Source organism: Leuresthes tenuis, unplaced genomic scaffold (genome assembly GCF_036924035.1).
Source record: "Leuresthes tenuis unplaced genomic scaffold, fLeuTen1.0.hap1 SCAF_16, whole genome shotgun sequence".
Classification (NCBI taxonomy): domain Eukaryota; kingdom Metazoa; phylum Chordata; class Actinopteri; order Atheriniformes; family Atherinopsidae; genus Leuresthes; species Leuresthes tenuis.
Window position 1 is genome coordinate 4,089,619 of NW_027325370.1, and position 19,244 is coordinate 4,108,862.

General features: G+C 40.4%; 3 protein-coding genes across 4 annotated transcripts in view; 1 reads left to right on the forward strand and 2 right to left on the reverse strand.

Moving 5' to 3' along the window:
• Positions 1 to 2,111: 2,111 nt before the first annotated feature.
• Positions 2,112 to 9,638, reverse strand: LOC140271170 (YTH domain-containing family protein 1-like). Its single transcript, XM_072366275.1, has 6 exons — positions 9,224 to 9,638; positions 8,414 to 8,438; positions 6,958 to 7,037; positions 5,074 to 6,711; positions 4,911 to 4,955; positions 2,112 to 4,683 (listed from the first exon to the last, which is right to left on the reverse strand). The coding sequence occupies exons 1-6, from the start codon at positions 9,248 to 9,250 to the stop codon at positions 4,657 to 4,659; spliced, it is 1,842 nt and encodes a 613-aa protein (XP_072222376.1). The 5' UTR covers positions 9,251 to 9,638; the 3' UTR covers positions 2,112 to 4,656.
• Positions 9,639 to 11,828: 2,190 nt separating this feature from the next.
• On the forward strand, positions 11,829 to 16,432 carry birc7 (baculoviral IAP repeat containing 7). Its single transcript, XM_072366276.1, has 7 exons — positions 11,829 to 12,411; positions 12,936 to 13,035; positions 13,525 to 13,606; positions 13,762 to 13,807; positions 14,397 to 14,606; positions 16,073 to 16,138; positions 16,233 to 16,432. The coding sequence occupies exons 1-7, from the start codon at positions 11,871 to 11,873 to the stop codon at positions 16,430 to 16,432; spliced, it is 1,245 nt and encodes a 414-aa protein (XP_072222377.1). The 5' UTR covers positions 11,829 to 11,870.
• A 204-nt stretch (positions 16,433 to 16,636) lies between these two features.
• Positions 16,637 to 19,244, reverse strand: part of nkain4 (sodium/potassium transporting ATPase interacting 4) — a 45,812-nt gene continuing 43,204 nt past the window's right edge. For both annotated transcript variants that reach the window (XM_072367739.1, XM_072367737.1), the window contains one exon: positions 16,637 to 18,881. In XM_072367739.1, coding sequence (XP_072223840.1) covers positions 18,868 to 18,881 — 14 coding nt within the window. In that variant the 3' untranslated portion in view covers positions 16,637 to 18,867. The remainder of the gene's footprint in view (positions 18,882 to 19,244) is intronic.

The following is a 19,244-nucleotide window of genomic DNA, read 5'->3' on the forward strand; positions in this document are numbered from 1 at the left end:
TCAAGTCCAGTGAACGTTAATTTCACATCTGTAGTCAGAAATCTTGATTTTTAATTTCGGTTTTGTCACTGAATGTGTAAGCGGAGAGGTGACAAGAAAGGTTTAGAAAACTAGACTCCTGCCCACCGGGACTGGTGGTTCATCTCGAGGCTTTACAAGAACACCCTCGGGAATAATTTCAATGTATGGCGTTCTTTACTGTGTAAGACTTAAGCTACAATCAGTTTTTTGGCAGGTGTAACACAAAACGTAATAAATATGGAAAATATGGAGTAAAATAATAAGAAATATATAGAGAAAAAAATAAAATATACAGACTAAATGACAAATGTAGGACCCAACTGAAAGAGACGATTAACGGCTTCGATCCACCTTCAATTTAACCCAAAACCAGCTATGGTAACTACAATGTTTCCCTTATCAGACAAAAATGGTGGCAAACCTATATCTTTTGGAGCCTGTACGGTAGTTTCTGTGATCTGTTCCCGTCCTTTTTTCCTTTTTTTTTTGTTGACAATTTGAAAGGTTTTACCAAATGTAAGGCCACCGTTAAGGTGCTGGGTTTGACACTTTCTCATCTCTTTAAGTAAGCCAGCAGTTCCTGTTCGCCACATCCTCACTGTGTGGCTCAAACCTCAGGCCCACAGAAGAAGCTGAACAGCCATGATGGGATACAAACTGACAACGGCCGCAGTGTTTATTCTGTTGGAGTGGACATATAGAACTATAAGTGATTTAATGCCACCTACAGGCGTCCTTCTGAAAGCGCAGCGTTGAAGCTGCAGACCACTGAAGGCCATATCGATTAATAATAAATGACATTATATAAATATGCTAGAGAAAATATTCCTTTTTAGACTTGCTCGAATTCAACTCTTTGAAGAAAAAAGAAAAAAGGACTCCTGTTTGGAGCCGTGCGCTTAAATCATGATATACCGGAGGGGACTATAGATCAGGAAGTTGGGTTTAACAAGAAACTCCAGGTCCAGGTTTATTAGTTTCGAACCAAAGGAACAACAAAATGAACCACAGATACATCGTTAGTTCATCTAACATCTGTATCCATATCTCGATAACATACGTCCTTGAAAACGACGCGCTATTTTAACTTAACATAAATATTTTAAATTATTTTGTGATGAAGTTATCAGGTAAAATTATGTATCTCATTTCTGCACATATGCGAGCAATTGGTTTAGATTAGTCTATGCTGCACAGAGCACCAAATCAAGAAGAGTCCACAGAGAACCTACATGTTTGGCTATTTTCTGTTTTACCTGCTTTGTAATCATGTGAGAATTAGAATAAAGTCTCAGCTGCAATAAAGTGTCTTCTTGTATTTGTGATTATTTTTCAAAATATGTGTTTCGGGCTCTGCCAATTGTGCACCATGCACGCAGCAGTGCGTGAACCGATGTGAATCGTGTAATCAGCAGTCCTGTGACATACATCTGTGCCATAAAACGTTCATGTGTATCAACTTAACCCGCTCAAAAATCCTTGTGCGGCATAAAAAAAATAAATGCAAGAAAATGTCAATCTCCTTTTTTCTTTCAATAAAAGATCCCTTTGCACATTTTCACTCCGGAAAGTTTTCTTTACCTCATTTTGTGACCGGATCATCCAAACAGCAGTTTCTCCCAGTCAGGAAATCAGCACCACGGAGAGCTCCTGCCAAGGAAAGTAAAGACAATCTATTGTGGATGAATTATGAGTTCTATCAATCTGTGTTGAACACCAAAACAGTTCTTCATTTCCGGTGCCTAAATCAAACTTCTCCTGACCAGCAAACGGACTCAAATGGTTTTGAGCTTAGGTCTAAGGTTTTGATTATTTTTTATTTAAAGTTACAATGACAACTAAAATTCTTAATTTTATAAATCGTTAGTCCGGACAACCGCAAGCACTCACATCCATGCACTCTTGACCACTTGTCATTGGAAACAGATGTTTTCCTAATAAGTACAGTATTTACAGACAGTTTAAAGAGCTGAAAAAAAAGGAAACATTTAAAAGACAGAGTGACGCCCTGCAGAGCCTCCTCTCTTTTTGCGGGGTTACATTGGTGTTTGTAAGGTACTCGAGAGAGAATTCATGAAATCAAGACAAAGTAATTTCTGAACGGAGAGTTTATTAAGGCTTGATTTCTTCTATAAAGAAAAACCAATATAGATACTTTGAACAAGGTACGTCCACTACAACTGTGGCCTATAAGATAATCAGTTTAGTATTTCATGTCATTGATCCTTTTGTGGTGTTGACTTTCATGGCTGACCTGAAGTCCCTCTTGCAGCAAGCATTTGTTTTTTCTCTCTCTCTCTTTACAGTTATCATTAACGTGCAGATAAGCCCTGTGCTAAAATCACAACCAGTTCATGCTTCCTGAGGCAAACAACGGCTGTGGCTGCGACACAGTCTTCAGTGACATCTTTTAGCTTCTCACCTCCGCCTGACTCTACGCTGCATGTAGAGCGGGTGGAGTTGGTGAAGGCAAACGTCCGGGGCGTCCACCGTATTGCTTGGATCAGCCTGGCTATTGGTTAGTGCAGGTAAAAACAGGAGATGAAGAAGCGAGGCTACTGTTAGAGGTCAGCTCTCTTCATTACAGGGCTCACACTGGCCAGGTAAGAATACAATGCAGCTTCGCACATCTGGAAATACTTCTGTGAGGCATGAAGTTCATACTCGAGTACCCTCAGCAAAGTGCATCATTTATGCCATTTCACCATTACAATGGGGTAAAGACAGATCATAGAATATACATGGTCTAACATAACCTGAAAACACTAACATCTAGTCCAGGCCACATCACCTAAACAGGTTTCAGTTCATATATTTCAAACAGAAAATTGTGAATTGGAATATGAAAACTGAATTTAGTTCATGTGAGGCTACGACAAATTTTTAACTCTTACTCAAAGACACAAATGAGACACCCTTGAAACAAAAGGCAGCCATGACTATTAGCAGTATTTCTCTCTGCTAAACAATACACAAATCACCTAGGTAACAACCTCAAAATAAACAAGGGGAGAGACGCCACTGATCCGAGATGCTGCATTCTGGCTTCAAATGTTCCTAAATGGTGAGACACAAACAGGGACACCCTACTTGTTCACTGGTAAACAAAAGCAATGTCACCTTAAAGAAGAGCTGCAAGGAGAGCACTTTTATCATCTCCAGCAGATTCCCCCGAATGAGCAAAACATCACTTACTGATGATAGTTTATCATCTTTTTTTTTCCTCCTTAAACTCCTTTTAACAGACTTCAGAACTTACTGTGTCATAATCAACAGTTTCAGGCAAAAACAAACTATAGGTGCAACAACCAAAAAACACACAGAAACCACATTTCATTCTTATTATTTTCTTACTTGATAGTAAATCAGTTACATTAATTTTTAGGTTATACATTTTAGGCTTTCTCCATGAATATATAGGCTCCTACGTTAAAGCTTAGCATTACGACCAACATGACAGACTTAGCAAAATCAAATTAAAGAAAAACAAAACAGAGGATTAAGACAGAATGACGGTGAATGGACAAATATGTGAAACCTCCCCCTTTTTTTTTGTGTGGAACAGAAAAAGCAACAACAACAAATCGTTCAACTTAGCAGTGACACATCATTACATAATTGTGACAAAGCAATTTAAAATGATGGATGCGACAATTCTCTCAGACTGGGTTGTGTACACAAGCAGAATCTCCTGATGAAACGTACAAAAGACCCCTTCAGGAAAAACATTTAAAAAGAAAAAAAAGTGGTGGGGGGGTGTGAAAGGTGTCAATAGTACAATTTTTGATTTAAATGGTGCGAGTTCTGGTTGATACATCCGTTATCTCTTTCCCAGAAGCCTTAGCAAATCCTCCCCTGAAATGTCTCGAGTCCCGTGTGCGACTTCACACTATCCCTGATTTCTCCAGCAGTGTCACTGTTTGAGCAGTTCTTTTAAGAAGTCATCAATAATTAGGAAAAAAAAACAAAAACTAAAACATTAAGGCTCCAGAAAACAGGTTTCTGAAATGAACATTGTCAGTAGTAAGCCAAAAAATAGAGATTTTGTCGATTTGAATGAAAAATAGATAAACCACTGAAGTTTTAGTATCACACAGTTCCAAGTCTGACAATTGCCTTTAGGATCCTCCAACCCTGTTGGCACGGTTAAATCTATGAAACATGGCAATGTTGCCCCCGAATGGACAAAAAGGGGCAGGACACATCTGTTCCCGATTGTACTGAAATATAAAGTGGCAGATTTTTCTTTTTTTTCCCCTCCATCTTGCAGTCAAACCCTGATTCAATTGGAAAGAGGGGGGGATGGGGGCAAGAGAGAGAAAACCAGTCTGGTGAGAGAAGAGTATGTGATGGAACGGGAAGAAAAGTATGTTAAAAAACAAAAACAAAACAAACAAACAAAAAAAAAACCTGAAATACAGAGTGTGGTGGCCACTAGGTAATACATTTAATCAGCTTGTTATCCCTGCACAAGAATTGGTGGCGGATGGGGCAAAAAAGCACAAGTCACAATGGCAGAGATTCACCAGGATTAAATAGAAAACAAAAATGAAGGGCTTCGTTGCATTTTCATATTCTTCTGTCTTTGAATCAAGTCCTAGTGTAACTGTTGATCAAGCCAAGGATTAATGTCTTCTATTGTTTATTCCTGTTTTGGCGCTCCTGTTGGAAAAGAAAAAAAACAAAAAATTGAATTAGATTTTTTTTATAAGTCATCACAGTAGAGTGCGAGACTTCTTGAGGTCTATTTATAACAGTGATAAGATACTAGATAAGGGGAGAGGTCTTCTTTAAACAGCACAAGCAAAAGCAAACATCGATACATATAAAATATTTAATACTCTTTGGAAGGTCAACGCACTCTCAAGAAAATATGAAAGTGGAATTACCTGATCCAACCGTGAGCGGCTCTGTATCTGAGCAGGTTCAAAGGTCTGTCAAAGGAACGAATAAGAAACACAATCTGTTAGACTCAGATACAAACAGAAACTGAAATAGTGGGCATTGAACCTGTGTACACAAGGAAATTTACGATGAGATGATTGGACACACCTTGCGCACCTCCTCCTCCTCTTCCTGCCTCTTCTCATAATGAGAGAAATCATCAAAGATGGAGGTGGTATGTTTGTAGGTGGCAATGATCTTGAGCACTTGTTTGGCCTTCTCCAGAGGAACCTCCTGTGTGTCGCGGGAGTTGGTCACTGGCTTGTTGTCGTTGTTCTCCAGGCGGATGTGGCGCAGCTGGCTATTAGGCACGTCCTTAACAAACAACCAGTCCACATCAAATTTGCCCTTCCACTTGTCCTGTGCCCAAACACCAGCACTGGTCCCATAGTCCACTGGCGAACGCATTTCTGCCACGCCGCAGAAGTGACCACTGCCATTGACACTGAAAAGCAGGTACACAGGACCTTTCCCATTCATAGCCCGGAAGGCTGAGTCCAGCCGCTTGTTGCCATGTTCCGTGCTGCACCAGATGGAGTACTTGATGGAGCGATGAATATCATCCTCAGAGTAGCTCTTAATGATGAAAACACGACCATTCTTGAGGTTCCATTCAAAGTCCTTGGGGTTGTAGCTATGGGAGGCACGCAGCTTTTCCAGCACTGGGTGGGACTCCCCACCAGGCCCCTGATTAGCAGACATTTGGGGCCCATTGTTCCCACCACAAACCACACCCATCACTCCACTCCCATCATGGCCAGGGCCACCCTGCCCATAACCTTGGTTGCGGTTGCGTGGTGCAACCCAACGGGCCTGGGGTTGTGGGGGCTGGGTGTGGTTTTGGTAGGGCTGAGGTGGTGGCTGATGATGCTGGTGATGGGGGGGCTGGGGCTGTAAGGCCATAGGTTGCATCTGGGGTTGCACTAGGGACTGGGGAGGAGGGGGTTGCATGGGGCCTTGAGGTGGCATGCCATGAGGCAGGCCAAGAGGCTGCTGCTGTTGCTGCAGTGGGGCTGTGGCTACTTTAGTCACTGGGCCCTTGTCCCAGGTCCCAATGTTCATGTTGTGTTTGATGGGGGGCGGGGGAAGCGCTCCCCCTGGATTGGGCATCCCTGGCTTCACCTTAGCTTTCAGCTGCTGTGGTTTGGCAGGCTTGCTGGCAATGGCTGCCCAGGAGGTGGGTTTAGGTGGAGGCATTCCTATAGGTGTAGCTCCATTTCCTGTGGCTGCCACTGCCGGTCCACCAATCACAGACCCCACAGCTTTGACTCCCGAACCCTGACCAGGGACATCTCCTCCGATCTTCAGCCCAACCATGCCTTGCTCCAGGCTGTTCATACCAGGGGCTTTGTTAAGGGTGTCATTGTGAAAGCCTGTCTGACCATCAGGCACCAGGGTGCCTCCCAGAGAGCTGGGAGGATAGCTATAGCTGCCACCATAAGCTGAACTTTGAGTCTGCTGGCCCTGGGAGCCACTTGTGCCCCAAGCAGAGAAGGCAGGGTTTTCAGGGAAAAAGTTAAACCTGTGCGGGTAGATACTGCTTCCCAGGCCCCCTGGTTGGCCGAACACGGTGTCGGGCATGAAGTGATGGTCTCCGTTACTCAAAGGTCCATAGGGTGTGAGGTATGGAATAGGAGGGTCCCCACCTGTGGACCAGGGAGCTTCACTTAGGGGGTATGGAAATCCAATGGAAGGAGCATAGTAGCTTGACAGGTAAGGATCGGTGATGGACTGGTAGCTGTTGTTCTGGATGAAGATGGAGACACAAAAGTTGCAAGTGACTTGATTAAAAACTAAACAGTAAATACAAATTAAAGTATTCCGATTGTACTTTGTGTTATGTACATCAGGATTATCGTTTCAGATTATGCTCAATAGTGGGACACAGTCTACTGTTTAGAACATAAGTGTGATGGTTTCATAGGTAACTGTTCACAGTTTCCCTTCTGTGGAAAATGAACAATGTTGGAAATGACTGAGAGTAGACTTTACCTGAGTTGATTGACCAGTGAGGTATGGCTCAAAGTCATTGTCATGGACAGTCTCCTTCTGATGCAGTGAACCATTTTGCACTGGAAAGATAACAAAAAGACACAAATAAGAACATTTTAATTCCCAGCTTGAGTGACAAAGTTATATTTCAAAGGAGAAGCAGTAATAGTTGTTTAAATATTTAGTTGTGGTATGATGCAAATAAAGAAAACTGCATTTGTAAGGATAACTATGTAGTTATTTAAAGCCACTGAACTATTTCAGTCATTATTTCACAATACAATAAAATGGTTTGTGTCACCATTACATAAATGTAGATTAAGACATACTGACTGAAGGATTATAACATTCCCAAAAAGACCAAAAAACATTTGTAAGTCATGTTAGACAGCAATTTGGTGCTGCAGACTGTCGTTATTCTGGAGGAAAAATCAGCCTGTAGCCTGCTGACAGACCTGAGGGAGAAGAATGACTGATAACCTGTCTGTCACTCCACCTCCCCCTACAACCGCAGTACATCAGGGATGACACAAGGCTCTAACATCCCGACAAATGCTAATGTTGACATGGAAAGATGAATTACCAGTAAATCATTCTGTGTAACTAAGGTGGTGACTGGACTGAGAAATACTCAAGATCCGAGACACAGTGAGTGGCTATCAGTGCAGTTTTCTCTTTGAGATTAACAGAGGCTGTGGTTTTGTTTTAATACACCAGAGCTACAAAGAATTATGATCGTTACAAGACTCTGTGGAATCAGATTTTAACTAAATCAAAGTGTTGCACAATGTGTTCCTGTTGAAGCGCACCTTATACACAGATTTGAAGGTTACCTAATTGAGAGAGTCATGCTTAAAAGAGAGATTTTGATGCAACATCACAGTTTGGGTTGCAGTAATAGTCCAGTTTCGCTTTGTAACACTGCATGTAAAGTGATGACTAACATATGTGTCTTTATAAATTGTTGGAAGAGAAAATATGCCATCAAATTGAGAATCTCAACAGCATCCCATTTTCCTCCTTGACTGCCTGTCAGACTCATTAACTCACAGCAGATACACTTCCACACAATATACAGATGTTATTGGAACTTAAATTCTGACACAGAATTATTCAGTAACAAAAATAAGACATGCTCTTCAATTTTTTATTTTTTTTTAAAGGGACACTGCAACTCACAACTGTGAAGAAACAGCTTGAGAATTACTGAGACTGAACATTTGTGATTCCTTAATTTCCTTAAAAATAATGTGTATAACCTGCAGAGGAAAAACTAAGTCTTGAGCAGCAACATGTTTAACAACTTGCCATAATGGATACCATCATTCTAAATACTAGTGTTGATTCATAAATCTGTGCCACAATGAATCCAACAGATTTCTTAAATTATGTTCCTCCCCCATCCCCCTTTTCTCACGGTATGTGCAACAGATTTAATGACTCGTCCAACACCCACCTTTAGATGCTTGTCCCTTTGATCTCTGCATCCATGTTGTATCAGAAAAAAAGAAAAGACATGGTTATAATCACTCATTTCACATGCAGATTGCGGATTAAGTTAAGCCCATAATGTTACCCATTTATTGCCCAGAAGTTGTACGTAAAGACTACTTATTGAAAGGAGGCAATGCAAAACTTTACTGTACAGTGGAAGGTATACATGCTTACAGTTGGCTGGTGGTGCTGCAGGTTATTTTCTCAATTACGCAATAATTTCAAAATTAATGTCAATTAACCAGCCACTTCTCGCATTATTTCACGCACAACTTTGCTATCTAACGTAGCTACCTTAAAATGGCCTTCCAAACGCTAGTAGTGTTTATGCAGCTTGTATCCAAGTTCCTCACCACAAAGTCCAAATACTTTTATCGGCAATCACATTACAAGACATTTTAGTAGAAGTTACTATCCACAATCTAAGTTAGCTTGAGCCCTTATGTAAATCTGTTTACGTTAACTAGCTTCAGGTTTCACGTACTCAGCCATAGGATTGGACTTTATTTTCCTGTGACGAACATTATAAAACACATCATTTCTGTAACATATGCGTGTGACAACGCGATGCATTCTGAGGAATTAATGCCATCTTTCTTACAGCTCCACAAAAACCTTTTATCAATTTCACGGAATGTAGCCAACTTGCTAGCTACATTCACCGGCTAGTGGCTAGCTAGCACTTCCGAGGAATAGCCTTAGCCCAATAAATCGTTAACGTTAGCTAGTAGCTAGCAGGTTCTACATTTTCGAGATAAGTCGTCCTTCATACCTGAGGGTCAATGCTTGTGGCAGACATAATTCATTAAGCAAGTCCCTGGATTCTCACGGAGCCTGAGCTTGAGACTGAATTTCACCCCCCGTGATTTGAAAGCAAGTTCACAGCTCAGTTGCAGTTAGCTATGTGGCTAACAGTTGTAGCGCAGGCTCAGCTGAGTATTTTCCGCTGTGTGGACGTATCCCAACTTCCACAGTTCAAGTCAGTCGCCTCCGATACTGTGTCCCAAAGCAGCAAAGTCCTTGTTAAGGTTTTCAGGGCTACGATATGTGTCACCGAGTGGTACCCGTGGGATCTCGAATATTTCTGTCTTCAGTCGCCTCTTAGTAAGTCCTTTTTTATTCCACAGAGAGAGCCCTCCTCGGTTACGTTAAAGCCCTGTACACTTCCCCAATGGCTGCTCCATCCGGGCTCTGAGCCGCTGCTGTAGTTCCCGTCGTTCCCCGCAGGGTGGCAAAAGTTTTAGCCTCTTCAAGTGAATATATAGGAAAGGGCAGATTTTTTTAAAGCACAGATAGGATAAGGCTAACTCACAAAGACTGGTAAAGCTAAATAACTTCATCTTTCAACCTCTACTACATCAGCGTGATTAGACTGAGGTGCAAAACACACAGAGTTGGACAAAACTACAAAACCAAATACACATAACCCGAGTTGGACAAATGTAACAGGATAAAACTTAACGACAAACAAGAAAGTAATAGAAAAATTACAGTGTATCAGAAAACAACAGCTCAGAAATGGCAACTGAACCAAAAGTCATGAAATTGAATTAAAAACATTCACACAAAGACAACGCACAGCAAAAATCAGGAAATACTACAGTTCACAAGCCCCCAAACACAACATTTCAGCAAAAACAGCATTTCAGAAGAACATAACGTGTTAGACAACGCATGAAAACAGGAAACAGCATTTGTGGAATAAGATGAACACTTTTCCTGAAATGCTCTTCAGTGTTGTGTTTTCTCAAACCTTCTATTCTCTGGTCACGTTTTCTGAAAGGTTGTGTGTTAGTTTTTATTGCTAATGCGTTTTTTGAAGAGCTGCATTTTCCATGTAGAGGAATTTGTTTAGAGAAAGTTGTTTTTTTGCTTTTTGATGTATTCTTGCTGTAAATCAGTGCTATTTTCTGTTGTATCTGTGGGTGTAAATGAGGCAAGGGGGTGTCAGTAGACTGCATGATGTATCCGCGGGGCCACCTAGATCTGATAGTTTAGTTCAGCTTACTGCTCATGTGAGACTTGCTGGAATCTAAAAGATGACCCGGGGTACAATAAATCCACAGTACACATCAATGAGATCCCTCGTGTGCCCAGTATCTGGCCTTATTCCAACTGTTTTATGGGAGGCAATAATGACAGATACAGGAAATACAGGCTCTGACACCTGTATCTTGTCTTGTAAGTCTTTTTGTGCTGTGTCTGTGGCACACATTGGATTAAAATTAAATGCAGATTTGTCATTTCAGAATGCCTTTGAATACACCTTCAAATGTTAGTTTTAGATTAAGATTATGAGATTATGAGCTTCCTCCAGGTTGTTAGCTTACTTTAGTTAATTTTGCTCAATTGCAGGGTGTTTATAGGATTATTGTTATGTTCAGAATCCCATAGATACTCAACAATAGAGCAAAGATTGTCTGTTTACTTCTCAACAAAATAGATTTTGACTATGGAAAATTGCGAAAAATAGCTAAATATGTGGCCATATCCCAAAACTTAAAAAACAAATCACACACATCAAAACTATTATACGTGGTCTCTTTTTGTTAGATAATAATATAGTTCTGCTCTTTTATTCACCAAGCCTTCCCTGAATCTTCTCACACTAAACAGTAAAGTGGTAGATATTGCTCCATTTTCACCACTAGGTGGTAGCAAGGATACAAAAAAATATAAAAAATAACTCAACAAACTCAACTAAATATCGACCTTCTTTCTGTACATGGCATACATAAGTATCTATACATACCATTAACACGGACAGTTATTGGCAGATTTGATTATTTTATCTATAGCACCAACAGATGTAATTTCCTATCATTTGGCAGTTTTTAGCTTTTTATGCTGGCTATTTATGATTTTAACATCCTAAACTTGGTCAACCTCGGCAGTATTTCAGCTACTATATAAATTTAGACCAAACTCAAACTTAAGAAGGGTATATTTTCTTACTATTTTATATGATAAGACCACACAATTTATTATTATTAAGTTTTTAAGGCATTTTCATCCTAAAGTTCAAGTGTGAAATCTACTGGATAAAACTTCCTCTCATGTACTCTGTGAACATCTATTGTGAACCAGCTGTTTCAAGGCTGTTGGTTTTAAATATTCTTCTTGTGCCTGATTTGATTTTTGACTATTCTGTAATATCCATTTAAGAGTCACATTCTTTAGTAGGCTATTGTGTGCTTCAGAAATGATTTACCTTCTTTTTTCTAAGAGGTGGAGCAACATGGCATTTTCAGGCTGTCATTCATTCAAGGATCAATGAGCAAACATTCTGGCAGTTGTTGGATTTTCTGGAAAGCAATCTCTTGTAGGCTGCTGTGCAGGCCCCCACACCTGATCATATTATTTCAGCTGTTGTTCTGCACTCACCTTCAGTGTGCGCTCCACTATGGACCGCAAAAGGAATGACTGCCACAGGACACAAAGGGAGAGGAAAGTCTACATGCTGCAAAATGATGGATGACAGGAGAACCACGCTGCACATCCTTGAGGAGCCTCAGATGAGAGTAGAAGGGGAGAGACTTCGAACTTTTCAGCACTGGCAGGGAGACGCTCCTGTCACATGTGGAGACCTGGCCAAGGCAGGCTTTTTCTTTTTAGGCCCTGGCGACAAAGTTCAGTGTTTCTGCTGTGGAGGAATTCTAAGATACTGGGTACACGGGGACAACCCAGCTGCTGAGCATAAGCGACATTTCCCGACTTGCAGTTTCATACTGGGTCAAGCGGTTGGGAATATTCCACTCCAAGCAGGCTCCTCGGACTCCGTGGATGGGCAGCTTGTAAGCCAGCTTCAGAGGATGACTATGGATGACCAGGGAACAGCTGGACAAGCAGTCTACCCTGAGATGGAGGCGGAGGATTCTCGGCTCACTACTTTCCACAACTGGCCCACTGATGCCTCGGTCCAGCCAGACGCCCTCACCAGAGCAGGATTTTTCTACACAGGTTCTCAATGTCTTACTATAAAAATGAAAACTTGTTTTCACGCTAATCAGCTCCGTTCTTTAACCGTTTTCAGCAATATCTGAGTGCCCATGTTTCAGGGAAATATTCAGCATGGACCCAGTCACAGCTAGAGTGGTCTACTCTATGTGAGAGAGTTCATGCTACAATTGTCCAGCTGAGTCATGATGTTGTGGACAGAAAAACCTGGACAAAGCTGGGGCTGCTAAAGGAGTATAGCTTCAGGCAATACACAGTGTGGGCTCTCTATTATAAAACATTATGCAAACCAATTCAAAATGGCATATTCTTACCAGTTTTTTGTGATGAGACAGTGTCAGAGAAAGGTTAGTTAATCTTTGTTGTTATTCTTTTTACTGCCTAGCTCGTATAACTTCTTTTTTTTCTGAAAATTGGACAAAATTGCAGCTTAAAAAGTTTCCCTGTGTTTGCTTGTAAAGCTGCTAAGATTCATTGGGTCTGTGTCGTTGCAGCCTTTTTTTAATAGATCATTTATTCTATCTCAGGTCATGGTGACAACGTCAAATGCTTCTTCTGTGATGGAGGGCTGAGGAACTGGGAGCCAGGTGATGACCCCTGGCAGGAACATGCCAAATGGTTTCCACGGTAACATTAGGACTTTCACAGGAAGATCACCACTGCATTGCAAAATTTAAATTTCCTTATATAGATTATGGTGCAAATGTAATCAAATCCACCAGAAATCTGAGAAATTTCAAAGTACTTCTGAGTAAGAGCCGGAATCTCAACAGTGAGCCTTGCTCTTAGTACCACAGAGTTACTTTGGGCTCAGACGAGGAGGCACAAGCAAATACGACAGCCTAAATGCAAACTCTACCAGCTAAATACTTAAAACACTCTTAACAGGTTTAGCTGTGAGAACCGATGTTGTCCGAAGGATAAATAGTGCTCACAGCCAATATTACAGTGATTTCTATCACCTCATCTCATAAACAAAAACTCAACTGACATTACTTCTCTCAGCATGTTTTTACTTTTTGATTTTGGAGTTAAAAGTTGGCACAATTCAGCATCCGTGCACGTGTACTGCTCATGCACTGTAGCTCTATAAAGCCGCCTCTTTGTATTTGTCAGATGTGAGTTTTTAATCCAGTCGAGAGGGCAGGAGTATATCAGCAACATACAAGATGCTCATTTCCAGATGGGTGACACCATGGTAAGACCCTTATCCCTAATATCTGCTTAGGATAAAATCTATTTGGAATATTGAAGGCATTATAACCACACATTATTGGATGTCATTTTTTAAATTCTGCACTTTAATCATTTATGACTTTGAAGGCAAATGAAACCAAGAACTTGTTTTCCTAGGGAGGATCACAGACTTCCACGGGCAGAGATATTGGGTCCAGAAATGGTACGTCAGATACGAACATAACAGAAAATACAACGAGTGACAACAAGCATTATTCCTACCAGGCAGCCGTGACTAACAATAGGGTTTTTTTTCTTTGATGCAAGTCATTTTCATTGTATATCCTGTACTTAGAATAAAAGAGTGCACATGGCTTCTTGCTGGGAAAATGGATGAACAAATATGTCGAATTCTGCTGTGGGTTGCACAAATGGAGAGAAATAAATTTGCAAACCCCTGACTGAATTACTCTTTCAGCTCAGTCAGGGAGTACAAATTAAAGATTTGATGGATGAAAGCATACCTGGCATGAGCTCGAGTTAAAACCTCAAATTAGCCAGTGGGCAGATCCTATTTGGAAGATAGCAGGTCTATTCCTTTGGTTTGAGAGGCTGCTGAAAATGAAATAATTTCATGTTCAATTACCTGAGTTTCTTCACAGCAAACACTATGGAAGCTGGCAATTATCCTGTATAGTAAAGGAAGCACAGTTGTTTTCAGTTTCAGCAGACATACAACTGTGGTTTGACATTTCTAATATATTGACATACAAAAGTAATCTTCAAGACTACTGTCTCTTCTTATCCTCCAGATGTGGTCGGAGGTCTGGGAGTTTCATCGGCCATGCTTTCTCCAGTGGTACAAACTGTGCTCCAGATGGGCTTTGAGGCCAGCCTGGTGGAGAGTCTGGTCCAGTCCAAGTACCTCCTGACTGGCCAGTACTACACATCTGTATCTGACCTGGTAACTGATGTGCTGCAAGCTGAGGAGGAGGACAGACATAGGGGACCAAACAGCAGAGGTAACAACATGTGTTGGAAGGGAACTGTGTTGTAGTATTGTTGTTAGGTATTTGTATTGTACATGTGCTAAGTTATATATTTCTGCTTCTACTTCACTTCTGTTCAGATGAGAAAACATTCAACTATTGAATAGGCCCTAACTTTTCTGCTACAGTTAACATAAAATTAACTATGCTAAAGATTAAAACACGTATCACACCACTTTACAATGTGAGCCTCTACAAAAAATGTCTAAATGTACCTTGACTTGTCTTAGATGCGAGTTGGTATTACTTACAGGGAATATGAACATATTGTTCTATAGTTTTAGAGATTCCTTTCTTTCTTACTCCTTGAACCATCCCAAAACCCATCAGATTTAATTTGCTACCATCAGAGGAGGCCTAACCCTCATATGCTGGCATTAAAAAGATTGGACACCCCCAGTCTATTGTCTGTTACTGTGAATACTTTAGTGAGGAAACTGAAGAAAACATAATAGAAAGGCATTATGTTGACACAGAAATGGCAGTGAACAGAAATCGTGGAGGGTAAGTGGAGTTCTGGAAGAAAACGTTCTTTAGGCCCTTAGTGATCTGCACATATACTGCCTTTATGGATGACTAATCAGGGGAAAACATGTTTTTGAGCTCTCACCACAAAACTCAGCAGTAGTGTCAGTAGATTGCAAATGAAAACCTAACCAAGCTTGATGCAGTTCGGGAAAGAGTCTTAATAATAGACCATCAATAGAACGTTCAGGTTACATTAAGCAAAGGTATGTTGGAAGAAAAAAGTATGTTTAATCTAATGTGAAGACGTCCATGAGTTCTATATAGAAAGTTAAAGAGCATCAACTGACAAAACTCTTAGCTGGCTTTAAAAAGCTGCAGCATGGTGTGTTAAAATCACTGACCATGCAGAGATTCTAAAACTTTGTGCCTTTTATTCATCTATTTTTTGTTATTTTGAAACATTTAAGGATGGAAATAAAGTAACCGCGTGTAAAATATAGAAGCAATGTTCTTGGAGATCTTGTTCTCGCCAAGTTTCAGATCAGCAGATGTTTTGGCCAGTGAGGCTCAGACTAAAGTAGTGAATGTTAGGCTCAGATTGACCACTGGAAATGAATCGATTATGAAAATAAATGATGTCATACCAGTCAGAGCCAGTTTCAGGACTTGAAAAATAATTTTTGTAAAACTTGGGGCAATTTTTTATTATTGGACTGTTGTTTCTGTACTTTTACTCAATAAAGCATCTTAATATATTTCTTTCTACACCAATAACAACTAAACCTATATTTTTTCACAAGAGATCTATTTAAGTTCAAACTGCCAAAAGACTAGCTTAGTATTCATTCATGATTTTAAGTACAGTTATGCTTTGGGAAGAGTTGTTTCTCTTGTTTCTGTGAGATAACAATTATTCACCCACACGTTTGTCTGAGTTCATAAGTCTGATATTTATCGTTTGTGTGCTTCAGAGCCAGAGATGAGGCAGGGCTCCAGTGCAGGAAATGTGAGGCAACAGACACCCGTCAGACAGAAAGGTCAGTGTTGCTCTATTCTGCAGAAACCAAGATTCAGAAAGAGCATTTAGCTTGAACAAATAAGATATTCTTTGAGCTTGTTTTCTTTTAACAGTGAAGGACCCCAGTTCTGAGGAGCTGCTGAGGCAGCTGCAGGAAGAGAGGACCTGTAAAGTGTGCATGGACAAGATGGTGTCCATCGTCTTCATCCCCTGTGGTCACCTGGTGGTTTGTGGTGACTGTGCTGCCAGCCTGCGTCACTGCCCGATCTGCAGAGCTGTCATCAGAGGCAGCGTTCGTGCCTTTATGTCTTAAGGTTGTAGTGAAACTACACCCCCATGCAGGTGTTAGTTCCCACTTACCTCAATTTCCCCTAAACTGAAGAAAATAAAGAGTGCCGACTGCTTGTTTGTCTTATCTTGCTGAGGTTTTTTTTCTATAATAAACTAGTTTAAGTTCCATTTGTGCACTGTCGTCATTAGACTTTGGTATTTGTTGTTACATTAACACACAAGATAATTAAAAGAGCATGTTATTTTATTAACAAACACATATTTACATGAACACAAAGCACAGTTCTGGATAAATAAGGTTACACCATCAGATCACGTGGGATTGGAGCAACAGGGGACAGAAAAAAACATCCTTTCCACTTCCAATACAGAGAAAAGAATTATCTCCAAAGAGGTAAGATCGTTTAGCACACACACAGTCATAACAGGTTAACTAATACCGCTCACCAGGGTTTAGGAAAAGCCTGTATTGCACTGAGAGGAAGACTAGTTTACACATTTTAGTAGCATGTTACTACCAATACTGATGATGCAACAATATGAGGCGGTTTTCTTTTTTAGTCCAGTTAACTAGCTAGGAAGAAGTTTAAATTGTGATAATGACATCTAAAGTATTGCATCTCTTCTGCAAATATGTAAGCAATGAAATCCAAACAGTTCACTTCATCACACTGAAGCAAGCCGGCTGAAGTGGTCAGATGGATTTCAATATCATCACAGTTTAAAAACTGTCTGGCAGTGACGTCCACTGAATTTCACCCCCTGTATGTGTGGGTGATGACAACTCACAAAAAGAACTAAAAAACCAAACAAACAAAAAGCAGCTCCTGTGTTCACGATTCTTTCCATAAAATGATATAATGATAATGGTGTAGCAACAGTTCTCTGGATTCATGTGGAATAAAACTGACCGAATGACTTCTCCGTAGGAACACTCGTTTTAGATTTACTGTCTGCAAACAAAAATTACTTCAAGTCACAAAAATTCATGGAGCTTTCTGTAGGGATTGGTAGAAGCTTTGCACATTGTACATGAACACTCTGAACAAGAGAGGGCAGTAGTAATTCACATAAGCAGTAAGGCAACAGAGGATCTGACAATATCTGACTTAGTCCTGATAGTTCCGACATGAACAAAAAAAAAGTGCTACCTATCTGTATAAGATATATGACCCATGTGTATACACCTTTGCAGAGAAAAGGTTATAATGAAGCTGGGTCGGAATAAAAGACATCAGAGTATGACACAAGTCACCAGAAGCTTTCCGTTACAGTTCGGCCGGCTTACACACAGCCAGTTAAAGACACCAGTTTTTTTTTTTTTTTTTTTTTAAATCATCTAATGCTATACATATAATTACAATAGAAACCTTGTTAAAAACATGCTACAATCAAACACAGCTGAGGCTATCACCATTTAAAGAAATCAATTGGAACTGATGATCTGGCGGCAGACAAAGCTCTGATCTATTCAGGTACAGGTGTGCTGCGTCTGCACACTGTGTGCAACTGGAAAGGTACAATAACTTTCATTGTTTTCGAGTTAAAAATATGCTGTGTGACCTTTTGTTAAATGATTGCTCTTGCCAGATCTGTCAGCTGGTGGGGGAGAAAACTTGAAGTGAAACCAAAGCTTTTAGCTCATCTGCTAACACAAACGCCTGACACTTCAGAAACACTGACTTTGCTGCTGGTAAAAATAATCACAAAAACAGGACTTCAAACATAAAACGTAACACTTGCATGCCATTCCTTGTTTTTGAACACCTCTTGCAGACTAACGCTCTTTTGCATTCTCGATCATTCACATTTCAAACTCTGCATTTCATTATTTACATTTTCTATTTTTGGCAGATGCCCCTGTGGGTTTGGTGCTTTTGTTTCCTCCCCACCCTCTACCTCTACACTCCCCTGCTTCTTCCTGCTTAGCTTCTGTATTTTTGCACACAGATCCTAAAGTAAACAGGCAGCACACAATAGCTCATTCCACAGACTCCACTGTAATTCAGCCCCACGGCCAAGATCTGAACCAAACCAGTAATAATATGCTAAATCAGAGTCATCTAAAAGAAAGTACCACAGACTGGGAATGTTGGGCACTCCGTGATTACATACGCAATGTATATATTAACTATACATGTTCTACACAGTTATTACACAGTATCAGCCCATGGTCAAAAGTCACAGCGAGAAAATGAACGTTTTTTTCTGTAAAAACAAAAATACACATTTTGTTACGCTGTATTTCCCCCCGTTACCAAATCCTGTCACAATGGACTCTTACTGAGCAATGTTGGGTTTTCTCGGCAGCAAACCAGAAAATGACATGTTGAAAGCAGTGAAATCAAAAAGGGGAGCAACGTCTGGCGTGCTGATATGTGGTGGTATGTTTGTGTGTAAACAGCTATTTTGGCTCCGTGGGAATTTGCTGCATCACCTCCTTCGCTGGATGGTTTTCTATTTACGTAGACCTGAAGAGGACAGAAAAATGAAAAGAAAGGGCAGAGGATTAGCAACTCTTCGTTCCTGACAAATAGTATTTAGGACATAACTCTCTGTACATCGAGACAAAAACTTCCTCCATCCTATTAGAGACAGAGCTGATTAAACTGTCATGAAGCTAATAAAATATTCATTTCATGTTGGCTGAGAATTATTACATGAAATCTCTGGCTCATTGTTATTCTGCATAAGTTAATTGAATAATCCAATTTTAGACACAATTTTGTATTTTTTCCTTTTTTAAATGTGTTTCTTCTGGTAAATGCTTGTGGCTTGGACACACAAATAATGCACAAATAGTCCCTTCAGTGCTGCAAAAATCCTGATAGCAT